Here is a 26,218-nt window from a genome sequence, read left to right on the forward strand (position 1 = left end):
TTCTCGTGATTCTATATGTAGTGTGATTCTCGTGATTCTATATGTAGTGTGATTCTATATGTAGTGTGATTCTATATGTAGTGTGATTCTATATGTAGTGTGATTCTATATGCAGTGTGATTCTATATGTAGTGTGATTCTCGTGATTCTATATGTAGTGTGATTCTATATGCAGTGTGATTCTATATGTAGTGTGATTCTCGTGATTCTATATGTAGTGTGATTCTCGTGATTCTATATGCAGTGTGATTCTCGTGATTCTATATGCAGTGTGATTCTCGTGATTCTATATGAATTGTGATTCTATATGCATTGTGATTCTATATGCATTGTGATTCTCATGATTCTATATGCATTGTGATTCTATATGTAGTGTGATTCTATATGCATTGTGATTCTATATGCATTGTGATTCTATATGCATTGTGATTCTCATGATTCTATATGCATTGTGATTCTCATGATTCTATATGTAGAGTGATTCTATATGTAGAGTGATTCTATATGTAGAGTGATTCTATATGTAGAGTGATTCTATATGCAGTGTGATTCTATATGCAGTGTGATTCTATATGCAGTGTGATTCTATATGTAGAGTGATTCTATATGTAGTGTGATTCTATATGTAGTGTGATTCTATATGTAGTGTGATTCTATATGTAGTGTGATTCTATATGTAGAGTGATTCTATATGTAGTGTGATTCTATATGTAGTGTGATTCTATATGCAGTGTGATTCTATATGTAGTGTGATTCTATATGTAGTGTGATTCTATATGTAGTGTGATTCTATATGTAGTGTGATTCTATATGTAGTGTGATTCTATATGTAGTGTGATTCTATATGTAGAGTGATTCTATATGTAGAGTGATTCTACATGTAGTGTGATTCTACATGTAGTGTGATTCTATATGTAGTGTGATTCTATATGTATTGTGATTCTATATGTATTGTGATTCTATATGTAGAGTGATTCTATATGTAGAGTGATTCTATATGTAGAGTGATTCTACATGTAGTGTGATTCTATATGTAGTGTGATTCTATATGCATTGTGATTCTATATGTAGAGTGATTCTATATGTAGAGTGATTCTATATGTATTGTGATTCTATATGCATTGTGATTCTATATGTAGTGTGATTCTTGTGATTCTATATGCAGTGTGATTCTCGTGATTCTATATGTAGAGTGATTCTATATGTAGAGTGATTCTATATGCAGTGTGATTCTATATGTAGAGTGATTCTATATGCAGTGTGATTCTATATGTAGAGTGATTCTATATGTAGTGTGATTCTATATGTAGTGTGATTCTATATGTAGTGTGATTCTATATGTAGTGTGATTCTATATGTAGTGTGATTCTATATGTAGTGTGATTCTATATGTAGAGTGATTCTATATGTAGAGTGATTCTATATGTAGAGTGATTCTATATGTAGAGTGATTCTATATGTAGTGTGATTCTATATGTAGAGTTCTATATGCATTGTGATTCTCATGATTCTATATGCATTGTGATTCTCATGATTCTATATGCATTGTGATTCTCATTGTGATTCTATATTCATTGTGATTCTCATGATTCTATATGCATTGTGATTCTCATGATTCTATATGCATTGTGATTCTATATGCATTGTGATTCTTGTGATTCTATATGCAGTGTGATTCTCATGATTCTATATGCAGTGTGATTCTCTTGATTCTATATGCAGTGTGATTCTCTTGATTCTATATGCAGTGTGATTCTCGTGATTCTATATGCATTGTGATTCTATATGCATTGTGATTCTATATGTAGTGTGATTCTATATGCAGTGTGATTCTCGTGATTCCATATGCATTGTGATTCTATATGCATTGTGATTCTATATGTAGTGTGATTCTATATGCATTGTGATTCTATATGTAGTGTGATTCTATATGTAGTGTGATTCTCGTGATTCTATATGCATTGTGATTCTATATGTAGTGTGATTCTATATGTAGTGTGATTCTCGGGATTCTATATGCATTGTGATTCTATATGTAGTGTGATTCTATATGTAGTGTGATTCTCGGGATTCTATATGCATTGTGATTCTCGTGATTCTATATGCAGTGTGATTCTCGTGATTCTATATGAATTGTGATTCTATATGCAGTGTGATTCTCGTGATTCTATATGCAGTGTGATTCTCGTGATTCTATATGAATTGTGATTCTATATGCAGTGTGATTCTCGTGATTCTATATGCAGTGTGATTCTCGTGATTCTATATGCATTGTGATTCTATATGCAGTGTGATTCTCGTGATTCTATATGCATTGTGATTCTATATGCATTGTGATTCTCATGATTCTATATGCATTGTGATTCTATATGTAGTGTGATTCTATATGTAGTGTGATTCTATATGTAGTGTGATTCTCGTGATTCTATATGAATTGTGATTCTATATGCAGTGTGATTCTCGTGATTCTATATGCATTGTGATTCTATATGCATTGTGATTCTCATGATTCTATATGCATTGTGATTCTATATGTAGTGTGATTCTATATGTAGTGTGATTCTCGTGATTCTATATGTAGTGTGATTCTATGTAGAGTGATTCTATATGTAGAGTGATTCTATATGTAGAGTGATTCTATATGTAGAGTGATTCTATATGTAGAGTGATTCTATATGTAGAGTGATTCTATACGATTCTAGAGTGATTCTATACGTAGAGTGATTCTATACGTAGAGTGATTCTATACGTAGAGTGATTCTATATGTAGTGTGATTCTATATGTAGAGTGATTCTATATGTAGAGTGATTCTATATGTAGAGTGATTCTATATGTAGAGTGATTCTATATGTAGAGTGATTCTATATGTAGTGTGATTCTATATGTAGAGTGATTCTATATGTAGAGTGATTCTATATGTAGTGTGATTCTATATGTAGTGTGATTCTATATGTAGTGTGATTCTATATGTAGTGTGATTCTATATGTAGTGTGATTCTATATGTAGAGTGATTCTATATGTAGTGTGATTCTATATGTAGTGTGATTCTATATGTAGTGTGATTCTATATGTATTGTGATTCTATATGTAGTGTGATTCTATATGTAGAGTGATTCTATATGTAGTGTGATTCTATATGTAGTGTGATTCTATATGTAGTGTGATTCTATATGTAGTGTGATTCTATATGTAGTGTGATTCTATATGTAGTGTGATTCTATATGTATTGTGATTCTATATGTAGTGTGATTGATTCTCGTGATTTTATATGTAGTGTGATTCATGTGATTCTATATGTAGTGTGATTCTATATGTAGTGTGATTCTATATGTAGTGTGATTCTCGTGATTCTATATGCATTGTGATTCTATATGCATTGTGATTCTCACGATTCTATATGTAGAGTGATTCTATATGTAGAGTGATTCTATATGTAGAGTGATTCTATATGTAGAGTGATTCTATATGTAGAGTGATTCTACATGTAGTGTGATTCTATATGTAGAGTGATTCTATATGTAGAGTGATTCTATATGTAGAGTGATTCTACATGTAGTGTGATTCTACATGTAGTGTGATTCTATATGTAGTGTGATACCCAACAACCCGGTCGCATTCACAGGTAGTATCACATTTTGTTTCGAATTCAATCACCGGTCAGGGAGTATCACATTTTCATTTCATTACAGTACAACGGTTTGATTTGTTTGATCGTAGCTAGCTACATAGCTAGCTACATAGCCGTCTTTGTTTCAAAGATAATTGTGTAGTCTAGACCGATTCCCTAGGTTAGCTAGCCAGCTATTGTCGTTCTTTTAACTCAACGTAACGTAAACAACACTGCTAGCTAGCCAGCTAGCCCCCGAATAGCAGCACTGTAGAATTATTACACTCAACGGAACGACTTGATTAGTGTAGTGTCAACAACGCAGCCACTGCCAGCTAGCCTACTTTAGCAGTACTGTATCATTTTAATCATTTTAGTCAATAAGATTCTTGCTACGTAAGCTTAACTTTCTGAACATTCGAGACGTGTAGTCCGCTTGTCATTCCAATTTCCTTGCATTAGCGTAGCCTTTTCTGTAGCCTGTCAACTATGTGTCTGTCTATCCCTGTTCTCTCCTCTCTGCACAGACCATACAAACGCTCCACACCGCGTGGCCGCGACCACCCTAACCTGGTGGTCCCAGCGCGTACGACCCACGTGGAGTTCCAGGTCTCTGGTAGCCTCTGGAACTGCCAATCTGCGGCCAACAAGGCAGAGTTCATCTCAGCCTATGCCTCCCTCCAGTCCCTTGACTTCTTGGCACTGACGGAAACATGGATCACCACAGATAACACTGCTACTCCTACTGCTCTCTCCTCGTCCGCCCACGTGTTCTCGCACACCCCGAGAGCTTCTGGTCAGCGGGGTGGTGGCACCGGGATCCTCATCTCTCCCAAGTGGTCTTTCTCTCTTTCTCCCTTACCCATCTGTCTATTGCCTCCTTTGAATTCCATGCTGTCACAGTTACCAGCCCTTTCAAGCTTAACATCCTTATCATTTATCGCCCTCCAGGTTCCCTCGGAGAGTTCATCAATGAGCTTGATGCCTTGATAAGCTCCTTTCCTGAGGACGGCTCACCTCTCACAGTTCTGGGCGACTTTAACCTCCCCACGTCTACCTTTGACTCATTCCTCTCTGCCTCCTTCTTTCCACTCCTCTCCTCTTTTGACCTCACCCTCTCACCTTCCCCCTACTCACAAGGCAGGCAATACGCTTGACCTCATCTTTACTAGATGCTGTTCTTCCACTAACCTCATTGCAACTCCCCTCCAAGTCTCCGACCACTACCTTGTATCCTTTTCCCTCTCGCTCTCATCCAACACTTCCCACACTGCCCCTACTCGGATGGTATCGCGCCGTCCCAACCTTCGCTCTCTCTCCCCCGCTACTCTCTCCTCTTCCATCCTATCTTCTCTTCCCTCTGCTCAAACTTTCTCCAACCTATCTCCTGATTCTGCCTCCTCAACCCTCCTCTCCTCCCTTACTGCATCCTTTGACTCCCTATGTCCCCTATCCTCCAGGCCGGCTCGGTCCTCCCCTCCCGCTCCGTGGCTCGACGACTCATTGCGAGCTCACAGAACAGGGCTCCGGGCAGCCGAGCGGAAATGGAGGAAAACTCGCCTCCCTGCGGACCTGGCATCCTTTCACTCCCTCCTCTCTACATTTTCCTCCTCTGTCTCTGCTGCTAAAGCCACTTTCTACCATTCTAAATTCCAAGCATCTGCCTCTAACCCTAGGAAGCTCTTTGCCACCTTCTCCTCCCTCCTGAATCCCCCCTCCCTCCTCCCTCTCTGCAGATGACTTCGTCAACCATTTTGAAAAGAAGGTCGATGACATCCGATCCTCGTTTGCTAAGTCAAACGACACCGCTGGTTCTGCTCACACTGCCCTACCCTATGCTCTGACCTCTTTCTCCCCTCTCTCTCCAGATGAAATCTCGCGTCTTGTGACGGCCGGCCGCCCAACAACCTGCCCGCTTGACCCTATCCCCTCCTCTCTCTCCAGACCATTTCCGGAGACCTTCTCCCTTACCTCACCTCGCTCATCAACTCATCCCTGACCGCTGGCTACGTCCCTCCCGTCTTCAAGAGAGCGAGAGTTGCACCCCTTCTGAAAAAACCTACACTCGATCCCTCCGATGTCAACAACTACAGACCAGTATCCCTTCTCTCTTTTCTCTCCAAAACTCTTGAGCGTGCCGTCCTTGGCCAGCTCTACCGCTATCTCTCTCAGAATGACCTTCTTGATCCAAATCAGTCAGGTTTCAAGACTAGTCATTCAACTGAGACTGCTCTTCTCTGTATCACGGAGGCGCTCCGCACTGCTAAAGCTAACTCTCTCTCCTCTGCTCTCATCCTTCTAGACCTATCGGCTGCCTTCGATACTGTGAACCATCAGATCCTCCTCTCCACCCTCTCCGAGTTGGGCATCTCCGGCGCGGCCCACGCTTGGATTGCGTCCTACCTGACAGGTCGCTCCTACCAGGTGGCGTGGCGAGAATCTGTCTCCTCACCACGCGCTCTCACCACTGGTGTCCCCAGGGCTCTGTTCTAGGCCCTCTCTTATTCTCGCTATACACCAAGTCACTTGGCTCTGTCATAACCTCACATGGTCTCTCCTATCATTGCTATGCAGACGACACACAATTAATCTTCTCCTTTCCCCCTTCTGATGACCAGGTGGCGAATCGCATCTCTGCATGTCTGGCAGACATATCAGTGTGGATGACGGATCACCACCTCAAGCTGAACCTCAGCAAGACGGAGCTCCTCTTCCTCCCGGGGAAGGACTGCCCGTTCCATGATCTCGCCATCACGGTTGACAACTCCATTGTGTCCTCCTCCCAGAGCGCTAAGAACCTTGGCGTGATCCTGGACAACACCATGACGTTCTCAACTAACATCAAGGCGGTGTCCCGTTCCTGTAGGTTCATGCTCTACAACATCCGCAGAGTACGACCCTGCCTCACACAGGAAGCGGCGCAGGTCCTAATCCAGGCACTTGTCATCTCCCGTCTTGATTACTGCAACTCGCTGTTGGCTGGGCTCCCTGCCTGTGCCATTAAACCCCTACAACTCATCCAGAACGCCGCAGCCCGTCTGGTGTTCAACCTTCCCAAGTTCTCTCACGTCACCCCGCTCCTCCGCTCTCTCCACTGGCTTCCAGTTGAAGCTCGCATCCGCTACAAGACCATGGTGCTCGCCTACGGAGCTGTGAGGGGAACGGCACCTCAGTACCTCCAGGCTCTGATCAGGCCCTACACCCAAACAAGGGCACTGCGTTCATCCACCTCTGGCCTGCTCGCCTCCCTACCACTGAGGAAGTACAGTTCCCGCTCAGCCCAGTCAAAACTGTTCGCTGCTCTGGCCCCCAATGGTGGAACAAACTCCCTCACGACGCCAGGACAGCGGAGTCAATCACCACCTTCCGGAGACACCTGAAACCCCACCTCTTCAAGGAATACCTAGGATAGGGTAAGTAAGGGTAAGTAATCCTTCTCACCCCCCTTCTCCCCCCAACAAGATTTAGATGCAAGTGGCTGTTCCACTGGTTGTCATAAGGTGTATGCACCAATTTGTAAGTCGCTCTGGATAAGAGCGTCTGCTAAATGACTTAAATGTAAATGTAAATGTAAATGATTCTATATGTAGAGTGATTCTATATGTATTGTGATTCTATATGTATTGTGATTCTATATGTAGAGTGATTCTATATGTATTGTGATTCTATATGTATTGTGATTCTATATGTAGAGTGATTCTATATGCAGTGTGATTCCATGGGATGAACAATACCAGCAGGTACATCTGAACCAGCGCTAGCTAACGCTGCCTACAGTAGCAAAACTTATCTTGCTGGTCTGTTGTTGATGCCCTGTCCTGGCTGAGCTGGGCTGGATTGTCCTAGCTGGACTGCTCTCCCTCACGGTTTAACCCAGTGTTCAGGATCGATGGCCTTCGTTTCATTTGTTGGGGAAAGGTACCGGCGCGTCTCTGCTATATCAACCCAGCCTCTACTCACATCCAGGCACAGTGTATCTGAGCCCACAGGCTACGGAGAGATTCTTTATGACTCCACTCCCTGGCTTCAAAAAGCTGTCTCTCCGGTCTGTTGTTATTGATGTCTTGTCCCTGTTCGGGATTGATGGCCTTCGTTAGCGGAGAAAGGCAGCGGCCACTCCTCTCCTCTGGCCAGACCCAGGCTCTCTGCTGCACAGGCCGTTTAGGACACATTCTAGCTCCAGGCCTAGTGTGTCCGACCCCACAGCATTAACCAGTAACCCACTTTTATCATTTGTCCAACCATTTATCAGCTGTCAGGCTGTGGAGGTGACTGATATGAGAGTGTAACTGCAATTCCTGGCTTTCACCTGGCCTGGCATTCACCTGGCCTGGCATTCACCTGGCCTGGCATTCACCTGGCCTGGCCTGGCATTCACCTGGCCTGGCATTCACCTGGCCTGGCCTGGCATTCACCTGGCCTGGCATTCACCTGGCCTGGCCTGGCATTCACCTGGCCTGGCATTCACCTGACCTGGCATTCACCTGGCTTGGCCTAGCATTCACCTGGCCTGGCCTGGCATTCACCTGGCCTGGCATTCACCTGGCCTGGCATTCACCTGGCCTGGCATTCACCTGGCCTGGCCTGGCATTCACCTGGCCTGGCATTCACCTGACCTGGCCTGGCTTCACCTGACCTCAACTGGCTTCACCTTAACTGGCTTCACCTGGCTTCACCTGACCTGGCTTCATTTGGCCTGGCTTCACTTGGCCTGGCCTGGCTGCCTAGTTGACAGACACACAGTGTTGTAGTGGAGGCTATACGCTGTATATCCACGTATCCTCCTTAAACCCCACAGATGCGTAGCGAAGTAGTGTGTCCAATAATAATGTTTATAAATAATCCTCAAAAGTTATTGGAGTTTAACCCTTGTAGGAATTAGAATTAGGAAAACTAAAATCAATGGAGGCCAGAGGATTTTTAATTTAATTATTAAAACATAAAAAAAATAAAAAAATAGGAAACCAAATTAGTTTTCAAGCGCTTTCATTTCCATGATTGTCGACTCATTTTCTCATGACTCTCGTCCCTCTGAAGAAGACAGATGGTGAGCAATATGTTTGGAACATCGGATCGCCATACATATCGTATCGCCAAGTATCGTGAAGATTCCCAGCCCTTCTGGATTCTGTGGATCAATAATTCACTTAAAGGAATCCTGTCTTCATGTTAAAATGTGACAACACCTGGGCGTCATCCTACATGACACCCTATTCCCCATGTAGGGTGTTAGCGGGACTAAGATGCCATTTGGGAGGTAGCCTAGTGGTGAGAGCATAGAGCTAGTAAACCGCAAGGTTGCTGGATCGAATCCCCGAGCTGACAAGGTACAAATCTGTCGTTCTGCCCCCCGGAACAAGGCAGTGTATAGGCCGTCGTTATAAATAAGAATTAGTTCTTAACGGACTTGCCTCGTTAAATAAAAGGCTTCTCATGTCATCCGGCCATTAATTTGTTAGTTGTCAGATTAGTCCATCTGTCAGGGGGTAAACCCATGGTGATTGGCTGAGTGGTTTAAAGCCATGGTGATTGGCTAATCTGTTGTTTTTTTTGTTGGCAGGAGTCACTCTGATTGGCACTCGGCTGTTTCCATATCGACAGTGACCTTGGCAACCTGCAGTACCTGCCTAACGATAGATCCTGCCAGGATGTTGAAACATTTAGAAAGGAAAAATAGAAAACGATAAATCTTTTTCTTTATCTCAACTAAGGGGCTACGTCCCAAATAGCCCCCTTTGCCCTATACAGTGACCATTATTTGACCAGGGCAGGGCTCATAGGCCCAAAAGCAGTGTACTACGCAGGGAAAAAGGGCGTGATTTTAGTCTAGGTCTCACACTCACGCGTGTCTTTTTGTCGAGCAAAAGGGAAGGTACTAAGCGGTGCACAAGACCCCCACAGACGCAATCAACTTCGTGGAGATACGGTGACTTCTCTTGTAGGCCTATTTGGCAGGGGAACTGTGAAGCTGTTTAGCCTGTTGTCTGAGTCTTTTACTAAAGAACGTTGTTGTCTGAGTCTTTTACTAAAGAACGTTGTTGTCCGAGTCTTTTACTAAAGAACGTTGTTGTCCGAGTCTTTTACTAAAGAACGTTGTTGTCCGAGTCTTTTACTAAAGAACGTTGTTGTCTGAGTCTTTTACTAAAGAACGTTGTTGTCTGAGTCTTTTACTAAAGAACGTTGTTGTCTGAGTCTTTTACTAAAGAACGTTGTTGTCTGAGTCTTTTACTAAAGAACGTTGTTGTCTGAGTCTTTTACTAAAGAACGTTGATGTCTGAGTCTTTTACTAAAGAACGTTGTTGTCTGAGTCTTTTACTAAAGAACGTTGTTAGTCTTTTACTAAAGAACGTTGTTGTCTGAGTCTTTTACTAAAGAACGTTGTTGTCTGAGTCTTTTACTAAAGAACGTTGTTGTCTGAGTCTTTTACTAAAGAACGTTGTTGTCTGAGTCTTTTACTAAAGAACGTTGTTGTCTGAGTCTTTTACTAAAGAACGTTGTTGTCTGAGTCTTTTACTAAAGAACGTTGTTGTCTGAGTCTTTTACTAAAGAACGTTGTTGTCTGAGTCTTTTACTAAAGAACGTTGATGTCTGAGTCTTTTACTAAAGAACGTTGTTGTCTGAGTCTTACTAAAGAACGTTGTTGTCTGAGTCTTACTAAAGAACGTTGTTGTCTGAGTCTTATTAAAGAACGTTGTTGTCTGAGTCTTTTACTAAAGAACGTTGTTGTCTGAGTCTTTTACTAAAGAACGTTGTTAGTCTTTTACTAAAGAACGTTGTTGTCTGAGTCTTTTACTAAAGAACGTTGTTGTCTGAGTCTTTTACTAAAGAACGTTGTTGTCTGAGTCTTTTACTAAAGAACGTTGTTAGTCTTTTACTAAAGAACGTTGTTGTCTGAGTCTTTTACTAAAGAACGTTTGTTGTCTGAGTCTTTTACTAAAGAACGTTGTTGTCTGAGTCTTTTACTAAAGAACGTTGTTAGTCTTTTACTAAAGAACGTTGTTGTCTGAGTCTTTTACTAAAGAACGTTGTTGTCTGAGTCTTTTACTAAAGAACGTTGATGTCTGAGTCTTTTACTAAAGAACGTTGTTGTCTGAGTCTTTTACTAAAGAACGTTGTTGTCTGAGTCTTTTACTAAAGAACGTTGTTGTCTGAGTCTTTTACTAAAGAACGTTGTTGTCTGAGTCTTTTACTAAAGAACGTTGATGTCTGAGTCTTTTACTAAAGAACGTTGTTGTCTGAGTCTTTTACTAAAGAACGTTGTTGTCTGAGTCTTTTACTAAAGAACGTTGTTGTCTGAGTCTTTTACTAAAGAACGTTGTTAGTCTTTTACTAAAGAACGTTGTTGTCTGAGTCTTTTACTAAAGAACGTTGTTGTCTGAGTCTTTTACTAAAGAACGTTGTTGTCTGAGTCTTTTACTAAAGAACGTTGTTGTCTGAGTCTTTTACTAAAGAACGTTGTTGTCTGAGTCTTTTACTAAAGAACGTTGTTGTCTGAGTCTTTTACTTACTTACTTTTACTTTTACTTTGTCAAATTATTAGAAAATGGAACCGTTGTGATTTATATAGAGACACAAAGGTACCAACAGTCTCTGACTAAAGGGCTCTACTGGGCCACACTGGGCTCTCAGTCATCATTATTCACAGAATTCCAGATTCAAATCAAGCCACAATTATCAGCTTTGGTATTGACATCAGTGAGCAGGCTTTCCCATTGGAGGAGAGAGCAGGCTTTCCCATTGGAGGAGAGAGCAGGCTTTCCCATTGGAGGAGAGAGCAGGCTTTCCCATTGGAGGAGAGAGCAGGCTTTCCCATTGGAGGAGAGAGCAGGCTTTCCCATTGGAGGAGAGAGCAGGCTTTCCCATTGGAGGAGAGAGCAGGCTTTCCCATTGGAGGAGAGAGCAGGCTTTCCCATTGGAGGAGAGAGCAGGCTTTCCCATTGGAGGAGAGAGCAGGCTTTCCCATTGGAGGAGAGAGCAGGCTTTCCCATTGGAGGAGAGAGCAGGCTTTCCCATTGGAGGAGAGAGCAGGCTTTCCTATTGGAGGAGAGAGCAGGCTTTCCCATTGGAGGAGAGAGCAGGCTTTCCCATTGGAGGAAAGACATGGGTAGGCTTACCAACAGAAAACATCTATAAAACAAAAATTATTATGAACATTTGGGCCACGCAAATCCAACGTTTATATAAAATGTAAATGCCATTTCCTCCTCTACATTTTAACAGTCTAAGTCAATGTAATATAGGACAACATTACAAAATCCATTTGTCCTATGTCGTTAAATTTAGTCTCGTTATAATACGGAAAATGTAGGCCATTACAAAAGAACAGAATACCACATTGTAAGTTGACTGCTATTCTATTAAAGATCTATCCGAGGATCAGCTTTAGGTCAAAGGGCATCTTTTAAAACTATTTTTGAGACTCTCCTCATGTCTTGATAATTATGAATGAGAATGTAGTCCGTTTGGTTTATGAAAATATTATAGTATTTGTTCATCTCTCCCATCGGTTCCCATTTTCATTCCAAAAAAAAGATGCATCAGAGACTCACAAGACCATACCAGTGGAGTGATGCAACGTGCTGCTTCGCCCTAGCTGGCGAGGACGCAAGACCATACCAGTGGAGTGATGCAACGTAACAGTGGAGTGATGCTGGCGAGGTGGACGCAAGACCATAACAGTGGAGTGATGCAACGTGCTGGCGAGGACACAAGACCATAACAGTGGAGTGATGCAACGTGCTGCTTCGCCCTAGCTGGCGAGGACACAAGACCATACCAGTGGAGTGATGCAACGTGCTGCTTCGCCCTAGCTGGCGAGGACACAAGACCATACCAGTGGAGTGATGCAACGTGCTGCTTCGCCCTAGCTGGCGAGGACGCAAGACCATAACAGTGGAGTGATGCAACGTGCTGCTTCGCCCTAGCTGGCGAGGACACAAGACCATACCAGTGGAGTGATGCAACGTGCTGCTTCGCCCTAGCTGGTGAGGACACAAGACCATAACAGTGGAGTGATGCAACGTGCTGGCGAGGACGCAAGACCATAACAGTGGAGTGATGCAACGTGCTGGTGAGGACGCAAGACCATAACAGTGGAGTGATGCAACGTGCTGGTGAGGACACAAGACCATACCAGTGGAGTGATGCAACGTGCTGCTTCGCCCTAGCTGGCGAGGACACAAGACCATACCAGTGGAGTGATGCAACGTGCTGCTTCGCCCTAGCTGGTGAGGACACAAGACCATACCAGTGGAGTGATGCAACGTGCTGCTTCGCCCTAGCTGGCGAGGACACAAGACCATAACAGTGGAGTGATGCAACGTGCTGGCGAGGACACAAGACCATAACAGTGGAGTGATGCAACGTGCTGGCGAGGACACAAGACCATAACAGTGGAGTGATGCAACGTGCTGGTGAGGACACAAGACCATACCAGTGGAGTGATGCAACGTGCTGGCGAGGACACAAGACCATAACAGTGGAGTGATGCAACGTGCTGGCGAGGACACAAGACCATAACAGTGGAGTGATGCAACGTGCTGGCGAGGACACAAGACCATAACAGTGGAGTGATGCAACGTGCTGGTGAGGACACAAGACCATAACAGTGGAGTGATGCAACGTGCTGGCGAGGACGCAAGACCATAACAGTGGAGTGATGCAACGTGCTGGTGAGGACACAAGACCATAACAGTGGAGTGATGCAACGTGCTGGTGAGGACACAAGACCATAACAGTGGAGTGATGCAACGTGCTGCTTCGCCCTAGCTGGTGAGGACACAAGACCATAACAGTGGAGTGATGCAACGTGCTGGCGAGGACACAAGTGGAACGAGCCTGTATAGTTTTGGACTATCCCTAATGTACGAGACGTCAAAACCCTCTAGAAAAACCTTGTGCCTAAACTGCCTTAATTTAGCTGGACTCCCAGGAAGAGTAGCTGCTTAATGTGGATCCATAATATATACAACAGCTGTTCACTTTACCGTCACCCCCTCCCTAAATCTGAATCTTCTGATTGTTTCAGGGTTCAAGATCAATGTCTAATTCCACAGGTAAACACTTCTTATATTGAAACACTGTCATTAATACAAGGAACGAAAAGTTTGCGTCACATAAATTTTGGACAAGTAGAATGTTATTAAAATATCTTTTAAAAAATACCCAGAAATCTCTCAGCTATTTCCTGGTTGTAAAAGTTGTTATTAGTTTGCCTAATCAAAGTGTACAGAATCGTCTAAACCGCTGAGAAATATCTTTTCAGTAACTAAAAATATTGTATTTTCAGCTTTATGAAGCCGGTGTACAAAACCAAAAGTAAAAAGAAGCAAAAAAACGAAACTTAATGTGAAGCATAGAAATAGAGCATATAGAACAGATCTACCGCTTCTTAGACTCAATGGAGTGACGGATCTAAAAAAAAAAACACATTTCTATGTGAATTTGGTCGGGTGGCAGCTTTAAAATACTGCAGCTTCAAAAAATATATATTTTTTACATTCCCTTGTTCTAGTTTTAGGTCATACTTAAAATGTCAAATAAAAATAGGCACACAAACTAAAAAGTAGGTTGCTAATAATGAACAATAACTAGGCCCAATGGATTGTCTTTGAACTGCCGGATCTGTATAAATAGGTTGGATGGATGGCTTCGATAGTCTTTTAAGTCTTTAATATGCCAAATCATGCAAACATTCCGCTAAAAAAAATGATTACGCACCGCTACCCCTCTTGCTCTTAATAGGAACAAGCTAGTTAGCTGGTAGTTATCAACGGTGTTGGTCCCAGATGTGTGACAACGTTGTCTTAACCTGTATATTAAGCGACCTCTAACCGTGGCAATTTGACTGGTGAAACTCATGGGCACATTCCCAATGGCTGCCTGGTATTGTGATGCAATCATTTCCAGGGTGATTTTGGAATGTTCATTCAAATGATGCGGCTCATGCAACGGAATGTCTTGGTTTTTTTTTGTTGTAGTGTCAGTTGAGCTGACTGAACCAATCACAGCACAGATGGAAGGGTACACTTCCTGCTTTTACTTCCTGGCGTGGGTCTAGGTCGAAAATGTACAGGTTTAGATAACGCTGTCACAAATCTGGAACCAGCGTCGTTGGAAACTAGCTTAGCTAGTCCGCAGACACGCTCGCACACACGCTCACAGGAGTGTTTAGTGTGTGTGTCTTGAGAGCAGGCCTGATGGAGGCTTTGAAAGCCAGGACAGGAGGGGAAAAGGTTTAAAGCAATAAATAACCAGTGTTATCAGGAGCCTGCTGGAGGAAGAGGATACAGCTGTAGGAACAGAAATGGAATGGGGCCTGAGACGGCCAACTGGAGGGGAGGTAGCTGTAGAAACATGACTGAACTGGGGCCTGAGACAGCTGTCTGGGGGTAGCTGTAGAAACATGACTGGACTGGGGCCTGAGACAGCTGTCTGGCGGGGGGCTGTAGGAACATGACTGGACTGGGGCCTGAGCTGGTTGGGGGAGGCACGAAAGATGCCTGAAGAGGCTAGAGGGGGAAGCTAGTTGCTCCTGAAGAGGCTAGAGGGGGAAGCTAGTTGCTCCTGAAGAGGCTAGAGGGGGAAGCTAGTTGCTCCTGAAGAGGCTAGAGGGGGAAGCTAGTTGCTCCTGAAGAGGCTAGAGGGGGAAGCTAGTTGCTCCTGAAGAGGCTAGAGGGGGAAGCTAGTTGCTCCTGAAGAGGCTAGAGGGGGAAGCTAGTTGCTCCTGAAGAGGCTAGAGGGGGAAGCTAGTTGCTCCTGAAGAGGCTAGAGGGGGAAGCTAGTTGCTCCTGAAGAGGCTAGAGGGGGAAGCTAGTTGCTCCTGAAGAGGCTAGAGGGGGAAGCTAGTTGCTCCTGAAGAGGCTAGAGGGGGAAGCTAGTTGCTCCTGAAGAGGCTAGAGGGGGAAGCTAGTTGCTCCTGAAGAGGCTAGAGGGAAGCTAGTTGCTCCTGAAGAGGCTAGAGGGGGAAGCTAGTTGCTCCTGAAGAGGCTAGAGGGGGAAGCTAGTTGCTCCTGAAGAGGCTAGAGGGGGAAGCTAGTTGCTCCTGAAGAGGCTAGAGGGGGAAGCTAGTTGCTCCTGAAGAGGCTAGAGGGGGAAGCTAGTTGCTCCTGAAGAGGCTAGAGGGGGAAGCTAGTTGCTCCTGAAGAGGCTAGAGGGGGAAGCTAGTTGCTCCTGAAGAGGCTAGAGGGGGAAGCTAGTTGCTCCTGAAGAGGCTAGAGGGGGAAGCTAGTTGCTCCTGAAGAGGCTAGAGGGGGAAGCTAGTTGCTCCTGAAGAGGCTAGAGGGGGAAGCTAGTTGCTCCTGAAGAGGCTAGAGGGGGAAGCTAGTTGCTCCTGAAGAGGCTAGAGGGGGAAGCTAGTTGCTCCTGAAGGCTTTGACTGTCTGGGAACCCAGAGGCGTGGTAGCGGCAGGTCCAGCAGATGTTTATTTATCTTAGCTGTTTGGTCTTCTTATCCCGACGCAAACGTCCCTTTGCTCTTTCACTACTTCAATAAAAATGTCCCACTCAGACACCCCCCCCCCCCCCCCGCTCTCAACCTCCTTGGCAGGGGCTCAAAACAGTGTTCTGATGTTATCAATGTTTTATTCTGATAAATAAATAAAAAATAGTTTTTGTAAGGTCGGGAAATGCGAGTTGTCATTCTTCTGAGAACCTGCATCTTTTGGACATCTGATCAGTTTAAGTTAGCCGAAATACGAATGGATATCGGATTGGATTAAATGCAAAGAAATTGAATGAATAGAACCCCCCCCTAACCCCCACTCAAGTCAAATGATTTGTCTGTTCTATTCACTATATCTCTATGTATTTAGTACAACACGAAAGATCAAATCCAGATAAATAACTGGCGCCTGGACACGTTTGGAAATTGCGTTAATGTCAGAATACATATAACGGTACGCTTCGGTTTCCTGTTCAAAATGTTTAAGAGATGAGTGTATCGTTCTGCCGGACACTAAACCGATCTAAGACGTAACATGGGTCACAAACACATTCTCAAATGACTTTCTTTCTTTCTTTCTAGCTGAAAACACCTCTCATCGTTTGGGACCACCGTCTCCTTCCGCGTTGAACGAATAAGTCGTCTAACTATGTACAAGTCATTCTGAATGCCGAACAACTCCAACGAGACGATCAGTCAAGTCTCGGCAAAGTGCACACGCGCGTGACGTCATGCACCGACTAATGAGAGGCCTAGATTATTTCCTGGCAACATAAATAAGGTGACATGCTTATTAGTTCAACACTGACGGAGAGGACACAGTGGTCACCAAAACAATAAACAGAGAAAGTTATTTTCAGAAGGCAAGAAGAACGTGATTTGAACAAAAATTATTAGGCGGCGAATTGTACCGTTGGAATCGATTTCCTGGTCGACCCCCCTATATAACCTTCAGCCTCCTGGATCACAGGCAATTTCACTGTCACGTGACAGGGTCTGACATTGCACCCCATACCCTATATAGTACACTACTTTAGACCAGAGCCCTATGTCACCATATTCCCTATATAGTGCACTACTTTAGACCAGGGCCATATTCCCTATATAGTGCACTACTTTAGACCAGGGCCCTATGTCACCCTATTCCCTATATAGTACACTACTTTAGACCAGGGCCCTATGTCACCATATTCCCTATATAGTACACTACTTTAGACCAGGGCCCTATTCCCTATATAGTGCACTACTTTAGACCAGGGCCCTATTCCCTATATAGTGCACTACTTTAGACCAGGGCCCTATTCCCTATATAGTACACTACTTTAGACCAGGGCCCTATTCCCTATATAGTACACTACTTTAGACCAGAGGCCTATTCCCTATATAGTACACTACTTTAGACCAGAGGCCTATTCCCTATATAGTGCACTACTTTAGACCAGGGCCCTATTCCCTACATAGAGCACTACTTTAGACCAGAGCCCTATTCCCTACATAGAGCACTACTTTAGACCAGAGCCCTATTCCCTACATAGTACACTACTTTAGACCAGAGCCCTATGGCACCCTATTCCCTATATAGTACACTACTTTAGACCAGGGCCCTATTCCCTACATAGAGCACTACTTTAGACCAGGGCCCTATTCCCTACATAGAGCACTACTTTAGACCAGGGCCCTATTCCCTATATAGTGCACTACTATAGACCAGAGCCCTATTCCCTATATAGAACACTACTTTAGACCAGGGCCCTATTCCCTATATAGTACACTACTTTAGACCAGGGCCCTATTCCCTATATAGTGCACTACTTTAGACCAGAGCCCTATTCCCTACATAGTACACTACTTTAGACCAGAGCCCTATGGCACCCTATTCCCTATATAGTACACTACTTTAGACCAGGGCCCTATTCCCTACATAGAGCACTACTTTAGACCAGGGCCCTATTCCCTACATAGAGCACTACTTTAGACCAGGGCCCTATTCCCTATATAGTGCACTACTATAGACCAGAGCCCTATTCCCTATATAGAACACTACTTTAGACCAGGGCCCTATTCCCTATATAGTACACTACTTTAGACCAGGGCCCTATTCCCTACATAGAGCACTACTTTAGACCAGAGCCCTATTCCCTACATAGAGCACTACTTTAGACCAGAGCCCTATTCCCTATATAGAACACTACTTTAGACCAGAGCCCTATTCCCTATATAGTGCACTACTATAGACCAGAGCCCTATTCCCTATATAGTGCACTACTTTAGTAGAGAAGGGAAACAACGGAGGTGAAAACCACTCCATCAGTGTCATCACTAGGATGCCTTTTCAACCATGTCCATCTCAAAGCGACTTCTCTGGTTAAATAAAACACATTGAATGAAAACCTTTGGTGAACTTCATGTAGTGGACCCTCTTCCTGGACGTCTTTGACTTCTCCTCCAGGCTGAAGGACTTCTCCTGCTGTTTCTCCTCTGATGGGGCTTCTACAAACAAAACGACCATGATCAAGACCTTTAAAACCTCTTAGATGTTAGGTTTTCCTACATATCTTTTTCTTTCATTTGACCTTTATTTATACAATGAGTTTATTTGACCTTTATTTAACTCGGCAAGTCAGTTAAGAACAAATTCTTATTTTACAATGACAGCCTAGGAACAGTGGGTTAAACTGCCTTGTTCAGGGGCAGAACGACAGATTTTTACCTTGTCAGCTCGGGGATTCGATCTGACAACCTTTCGGTTACTAGTCCAACGCTCTAACCACTAGGCTACGCTGCTACCTGACTTTGAGCGGTTCTGAATGACATTTTGGTGTACAAAGTGCTCTGTGAACATCGTAGAGTCCCGGTTCTTGTAATGCCAGAAAGACTTGTCTGTCTGCTCTGAAAGTCACAGTGGCGCTTGCAAACAGCAAACGAAAACAGGAGAGTAGTAGTAGTTTCATCTTAACGGGATGTTCTCAGTCAGATTTAGGAGCTATCAACACAGGAAGAAAACAAATACTAAGTAATTTTATGGGATTGAAACAAAACCCACTTTCTCTTGGTCACATTCGTACGAAAGCACTTTGTGATCAAAGCTGTAATGAGTTTGCAGACATTTAAATGGTGTTTGTGCCGCTCAGCGGACATATAGAATTTTCTTCCATGTTGTCAGTATATGAAAAAGTGCCAACATTGTACTGTCACTAAGTATATATATATATATATATATATTATTATTATTCTTTAAGCATTTGTCATTTCAAGCCCTATTGCCACTTTTGTTGAGTAGGGGAAAAAATATATATATATTTTTTGTGGTCCTTCTGTGGCTCAGTTGGTAGAGCATGGCGCTTGTAACGCCAGGGTAGTGGGTTCGATTCCCGGGACCACCCATACGTAGAATGTATGCACACATGACTGTAAGTCGCTTTGGATAAAAGCGTCAGCTAAATGGCATATATTATTATTATATTATTATATTATAATATTTGTACTGTATACTTTGAGCTTGTGTTCTCACAAGTGACGACACCTCAGCAATTTACACCTCTTCTTACCAGAGAGTTCCAGACCTTTACAAAACTACGCAACATTACCAGTTGTTTGTGGCCATCTCATGAAAAATAAATTTGTTTGGGTATGTCTATTTAGGCGGAAATCTATATTTTGGCCGACCATTCTAGCTTGTCTAACCAAACACTAGCTTCTGTACGTGGCTTTAGATACACATGTCTGCTAAATATGGCTTACATTAACTATTTCATGTAGTGGGCTACTACTTCCCAGTCAATGGTGCAACAGCACCCCCTAGTGGGCTACTACTTCCCAGTGAATGGTGCAATAGCACCCCCTAGTGGGCTACTACTTCCCAGTGAATAGTGCAATAGCACCCCCTAGTGGGCTACTACTTCCCAGTGAATAGTGCAATAGCACCCCCTAGTGGGCTACTACTTCCCAGTGAATAGTGCAATAGCACCCCCTAGTGGGCTACTACTTCCCAGTGAATAGTGCAATAGCACCCCCTAGTGGGCTACTACTTCCCAGTGAATAGTGCAATAGCACCCCCTAGTGGGCTACTACTTCCCAGTGAATGATACTTGGGGCTACATGTGGGCTACATCTTTCCTGTAAATGTTACATTAGCACAGTAGCACCCCCTATGTCCATAATCATGGAACAACTGGTCACTTTTCCAGCAGTATATCCCACGGTTGGCTTGCCACTGACGCTAAGCAGGGTTGGTCCTGGTCGGTCCCTGGATGGGAGACCAGATGCTACTGGAAGTGGTGTTGGACAGCCAGTAGGAGACACTATTTCCGCTGGTCTAAAATAAAATATCCCAATGCCCCAGGGCAGTGATTGGGGACATTGCCCTGTGTAGGGTGCCATGTTTCGGATTAGACGTTAAATCCCCCTCTCCCCTGTAACTACTCCCGATTTGTTTATTTTAAACTAGGCAAGTCAGTTAACAAATTCTTATTTACAATGACAACCCGGCCAAACCCTATGTGATACAGCCTGGATTTGAACCAGGGCCTGTAGTGACGCCTCTAGCACTGAGATGCAGTGTCTTAGACCGCTGCGCCACTCGGGAGCCTTTTCATATGTATATACTGTACATATCTAGTCAGGGCCATCCTATTCAACTATTGCTGTGTACGTACACTACTCTATCCTACAGATATCCTACATGTTCTATCTACATACTGTCCATAATGTATATACTAGAGGGTGAGCGATTAATAGGAATGGCCGATTTCAAGTTTTCATAACAATCGGAAATTGGTATTTTTGGAAACCGATTTGGCCGATTTTTTTTTTTTTTTTTTACACCTTTATTTCATCTTTATTTAACTTGGAAAGTCAGTTAAGAACACATTCTTATTTTCAATGACGGCCTGGGACTGGTGGGTTAACTGCCTCCAGGGGCAGAACAACAGATTTTCACCATGTCAGCTCGGGGGATCCAATCTTGCAACCTTACAGTTAACTAGTCCAACGCTCTAACCACCTGCCTCTCATTGCACTCCACGAGGAGACTGCCTGTTACGCGAATGCAGTAAGAAGCCAAGGTAAGGAGCTAGCTAGCATTAAACTTATAAAAAACTATCAATCAATCAATCATAATCACTAGTTAACTACACATGGTTGATGATATTACTAGTTTATCTAGTGTGTCCTGCGTTGCATATAATCGATGCGGTGCGTATCGTTGTTCCAATGTGTACGTAACCATAAACATCATTGATTTTAAGAAAAGCAATGCACAGAAGTCTATATTTTTAAACCTGCATATTTAGCTAAAAGAAATCCAGGTTAGCAGGCAATATTAACCAGGTGAAATTGTGTCACTTCTCTTGGGTTCATTTCAGGCAGTCAGGGTATATGCAACAGTTTGGGAAGCCTAATTTGCCAGAGTTTTACGTAATTATGACATAACATTGAAGGTTGTGCAAATCAACAGCAATATTTAGACTGATGGATGCCACCCGTTAGATAAAATACAGAACGGTTCCGTATTTCACTGAAAGAATAAACATCTTGTTTTCGAAATGATAGTTTCCGGATTCGACCATATTAATGTGTTATTATGTTATAATTAAGTCTATGATTTGATAGAGCAGTCTGACTGAGAGGTGATAGGCAGCAGCAGGCTCCTAAGCATTCATTCAAACAGCACTTTAGTGTGTTATGTTATAACTAAGTCTATGATTTGATAGAGCAGTCTGACTGAGCGGTGGTAGGCAGCAGCAGGCTCCTAAGCATTCATTCAAACAGCACTTTCGTGCGTTTTGCCAGCAGCTCTTCGTTGTGTGTCAAGCATTGAGCTGTTTATGACTTCAAGCCCATCAACTCCCAAGATGAGGATGGTGTAACCGATGGGAAATTGCTAGCTAGTTAGTGGGGTGCGCGCTAATAGCGTTTCAAACGTCACTCGTTCTGAGACTTGGAGTGGTTGTTCCCCTTGCTCTGCATGGGTAACGCTGCTTCGAGGGTGGCTGTTGTCGATGTGTTCCTGGTTCGAGCCCAGGGAGGAGCGAGGAGAGGGACGGAAGCTATACTGTTACACTGGCAATACTAAAGTGCCTATAAGAACATCCAATAGTCAAAGGTTAATGAAATACAAAATGGTATAGAGAGAAATAGTCCTATAATTCCTATAATAACTACAACCTAAAACATCTTAACTGGGAATATTGAAGACTCATGTTAAAAGGAACCACCAGCTTTCATATGTTCTCATATTCTTATTAAGGATCTTAAACGTTAGCTTCCTTACATGGCACATATTGCACTTTTACTTTCTTCTCCAACACTTTGTTTTTACATTATTTAAACCAAATTGAACACGTTTCATTATTTATTTGAGGCTAAATTGATTTTATTGATGTATTATATTAAGTGAAAATAAGTGTTCATTCAGTATTGTTGTAATTGTCATTATTACAAATACATTTAAAAATCTAAAAATATATATATATATATATATATATATATATATATATATAGATATTTTTTTTAATCGGCCAATTAAAATCGGTAATTAATTGGTATCAGCTTTTTTTGGTCCTCCAATAATCGGTATCGGTGTTGAAAAATCAGAATCGGTCGACCTCTAGTCTTTACATTCCAACACGTACGTACACACACACTCTCTGGAGTGACATTGCTAGTCCTAATATTTATACATTTCTTAATCGTTGTGAATCGTTAGATATTACTGCACCGTTGGCGCTAGGAACACAAGCATTTTGCTACAATCACAATCACATCTGCTAAATGTGGGCCACTACCTTCCTCTGAATGGTACGACAGCACCACCTAGTGGGTCACGCATATATGACGAGTGAGTTTATGAACAGAGTTATTATGCACGTTGTATATTCTTCTGTTTTGTCTGGGTATTTACCATTGGCAGTGTTTTGACCATGGCAATTGTTGAGGTCTGCCAGGAGCTGGTTAAAGTCATCCTGATGGGCGATCCAGTTGTCCTGGAAACAGAACAAATTAGATCAAAACTAGGACATAACTTGGGAGGACACATTCCTTGATAAAACACTGTACATCACTGCAGTCTTGAGTATTCTTTGTCGTATCAACGAGAAACCCCCCCCCAAAAAAAAAAAAAAACTGACTTGAACTATAAAGGACTACCTGAACTTGATAATGATCATTTTCTGTTGAAAAACATTTTGCTACAATGTGCACTAATGAATAAAACCCTGAACTTCACCCATAAGGAAACAGTTGTTGACAGTGTGCCTTAATGAACACACCCCAGTTGTCCACTCACCTCGTGGCTGGCAGTGGTTCCCAGCCCCAGCTGGTTGTTCTTCACTTTGACTTTGATGTGTTCTGTGGAGCCCTGCTCAGTTCTCCCCAGGCCCTGGTAGAGACCGATGAACACGTTATTCCCCAATGACGCCAAAAACAGTTAGATACAGGCTCTTTAATTTGTATCGCCTCGATTCCTCTCTCCTCGCCTCCTTTTCCAAAACGCATTGGAGAGGGTGGGACCTTGGACCTCCTCCGCCAATACAGTTGAAAAGGAAGCGAGGAGAGAGGATGCAAGGAGGAAGCCCAGGAAGACGAATTGTCTTGAGATAGAGCTACAGTGGCATACCGTCACTAATATACTGTTAGGTTATCAGTGGTTTGCTAAGACAAAAACCCCCACAGTACCTTTCCCTTGGACCAGCCCATTCGCTCCAGCATCTTCTGGCCGAACTTGGACTCGTCTTTACTCCACGCGCTGTTCCGCGGGTCAACTGACCACTTCTGTTTTCTACGGGCTAAAAACAACAAACCGTGTTAGAATTTTTTTTAAATAATGCAATACCTACTTTATTGGTTTATTTGCACGGACATTTTAGGCTGTCAAACAGTCCCCAACCTGACAACACACGTCACAGGCTCGGGAGCAGTTAAGGGGGTAAAGTGCCTTGGTTATTAAGGACACAACGGCGGTACGCAGCGTATAGAAAACTAAATCGGTCTCGCTTGTAGATCTGATCCATGCTTTTGCCCACTATCATCCGATGCATTCGCATGGACCCAGGGGTAGTTTAGCGGTAAACCCGAAACAAACGGCTTTTGACCACTTGAACTTGAGAAATTGCCAACAAAGACAAGTTAGTCAGCACTCAATCAAGTAAGATATATTTACTTCGGCGAGTAACGATAGTATATTTACAACCAGTCACTAAACAACATCGGGGGGGAAAAACAACAACATTCTCGACCAGAACTAGTTAGTTGTCTAGGTAACGTTAACTGGCTGTCAAAAGGTCGCAACATTATATAACTAAATCACATTGGTAATGATCAGAAATGAGACAAGACACCGTAAATATACCAACACATTTGGCCTTAAAAAAAAAAGAAGTTACTTATTAACTTAGGTTGTCAAGTTGTTGAGCTAGTTGAGGTTTACTAGTAACTTGCTAGTTACCGGTAATTAAATGTGATTGTGGTTAGCATTATGCTAGCTAGCTCGACAGACTTTCGAACCGCACATATGTACTGAGGCCCTTTTTAAAGACATAACTTGCACTAAATCGATGTTGACTTCTTCAGACAACATGACACACCCAAGTATTTTTTGTTTCTCTAATGTATGAAACACAACATTTTGGCTAAAACATTCGAAGTAGCACTTACGTTCTGCAAGCATGGACATGATGGGGTCTTTAAACACGTTGACGGAAGACCGCAAGGGTGCTCTAAAAGTGCCTGTATAAAATGTTACCTACTTTTCATCTCTGTCGAGAACTAAAATGCACACACTGTGGATTCATAATACTTCGATTGTCATTTAGCTATCCACATAGCTACAATCGATTATTTTTCTCTCTTCTAATAACAAATGTATGTTTTTTTTTTTTTTACCTGAGCGAAGTGTAAATGGTGTTTTACAACACGAGGTGGCGACAAGGCGTCGCTATACAAATAACTCTACCTATCAAATTGCAGTGCAATCTGGGCTCCTTGGGACGTCCATACCCTCCCTCAACGTTAACTATAACCTAAACTATTTTAAATGTAAACTTCAATGAGGGGTAGGGACATCCCAAAGATTCCGAATAGCCTGGATCAAACCAGAGGGAAAGAGGTCAAGTTTTACTCAACCCAGCTTTCCATCTGACCTTTTTATGCAAGTGACGTTCATGTTGGATAGAAAATATGACAGGCCTGATGGAAACAGCACGTGTGTCAGTTATGAATGTTCAGTGACACTTAGGCAACGTGCAACGTGCCGTTGTGCCTGCGATGGAGATAGATAGGACTCGTCATGGCTATAACCTGTTTTAGCATGGACGTTGACATTGGGGCTTCCACCATTTTGAAGTAGTCAACTGGGTGGGAATTCCTATGAGTTGGGAGCAATCGACCAATGAAGTTGAACACAATTGACTACTTTGATAGCCTCAATGGTGCTGCCCGTGCTGTCACAGAAACTACAACGGCACAGATACAAAAATGAGTCCTCTATCGAGCTCTATGGCCTGTTGTTCACACGTGTATCTGCCCTCTCATTGGCTAGAAAGGTCACACCTAATCTCGCCTCCTCATTGCCAGCCTTTCATCTTTGAGGAAGTGTACAGTGTTTCCATTGTTAAAGCGGTCATCTTGTCACTATAATAGACTATCTTTGCTCAAACCTATCGTCAATGCCGAGAGGCTGAAATAATTGTTTGACTACACAATGTAAATAGCCAGCAGCAGCAAAAGCACAAAAAAAAAAAATACAACAAATTATACCATAAAGATACACGTGATCTCGAAACAACTCCCACATACACCATGAATCATTCCGATCTCTGGAGGTTGAAACTGTTGCATACATCGTGTAGGCTAGGATGACACTTTAAACATGGGTTAAATTGGTTGATTCAACCCACAACAATCATTTACATTGTGTGGCTAACGGGCTATAGGCTACTGTAATGTATGGGCTACTGGATTGTAATTCTATGGAGAGCACCTTATGAGAAGCGACTATTGGCTACTGTGCAAATTAATATTAATGCTCTGTTATGTAACGGGTCTTGCCAGCAGATACCATCAATCAACACATTATATTTACCACCAGTCCCCTTGCAGGCAACTCAATGTAACTTAGCTCAGTGCAGCTCAGTGCAGCTCAGTGCAACTCAGTGCAGCTCAGTGCAGCTC

The 26,218-nt window shown here is 43.1% G+C and overlaps 1 protein-coding gene across 1 annotated transcript in view; it reads right to left on the reverse strand.

Moving 5' to 3' along the window:
* pinx1 (PIN2 (TERF1) interacting telomerase inhibitor 1) overlaps positions 1-24,889 on the reverse strand; it is a 100,600-nt gene extending 75,711 nt beyond the window's left edge. The window contains exons 1-5 of the mRNA XM_052524589.1: positions 24,704-24,889; positions 23,726-23,835; positions 23,337-23,429; positions 22,953-23,034; positions 18,443-18,541 (exon numbers count right to left, since the gene is read on the reverse strand). Of these exons, the coding sequence (XP_052380549.1) occupies positions 18,443-18,541; positions 22,953-23,034; positions 23,337-23,429; positions 23,726-23,835; positions 24,704-24,722 (403 nt within the window). The 5' untranslated portion in view covers positions 24,723-24,889. The remainder of the gene's footprint in view (positions 1-18,442; positions 18,542-22,952; positions 23,035-23,336; positions 23,430-23,725; positions 23,836-24,703) is intronic.
* Between the last annotated feature and the right edge of the window lie 1,329 nt (positions 24,890-26,218).

This window comes from Oncorhynchus keta, chromosome 8 (assembly GCF_023373465.1).
Source record: "Oncorhynchus keta strain PuntledgeMale-10-30-2019 chromosome 8, Oket_V2, whole genome shotgun sequence".
In the NCBI taxonomy this organism is placed as follows: domain Eukaryota; kingdom Metazoa; phylum Chordata; class Actinopteri; order Salmoniformes; family Salmonidae; genus Oncorhynchus; species Oncorhynchus keta.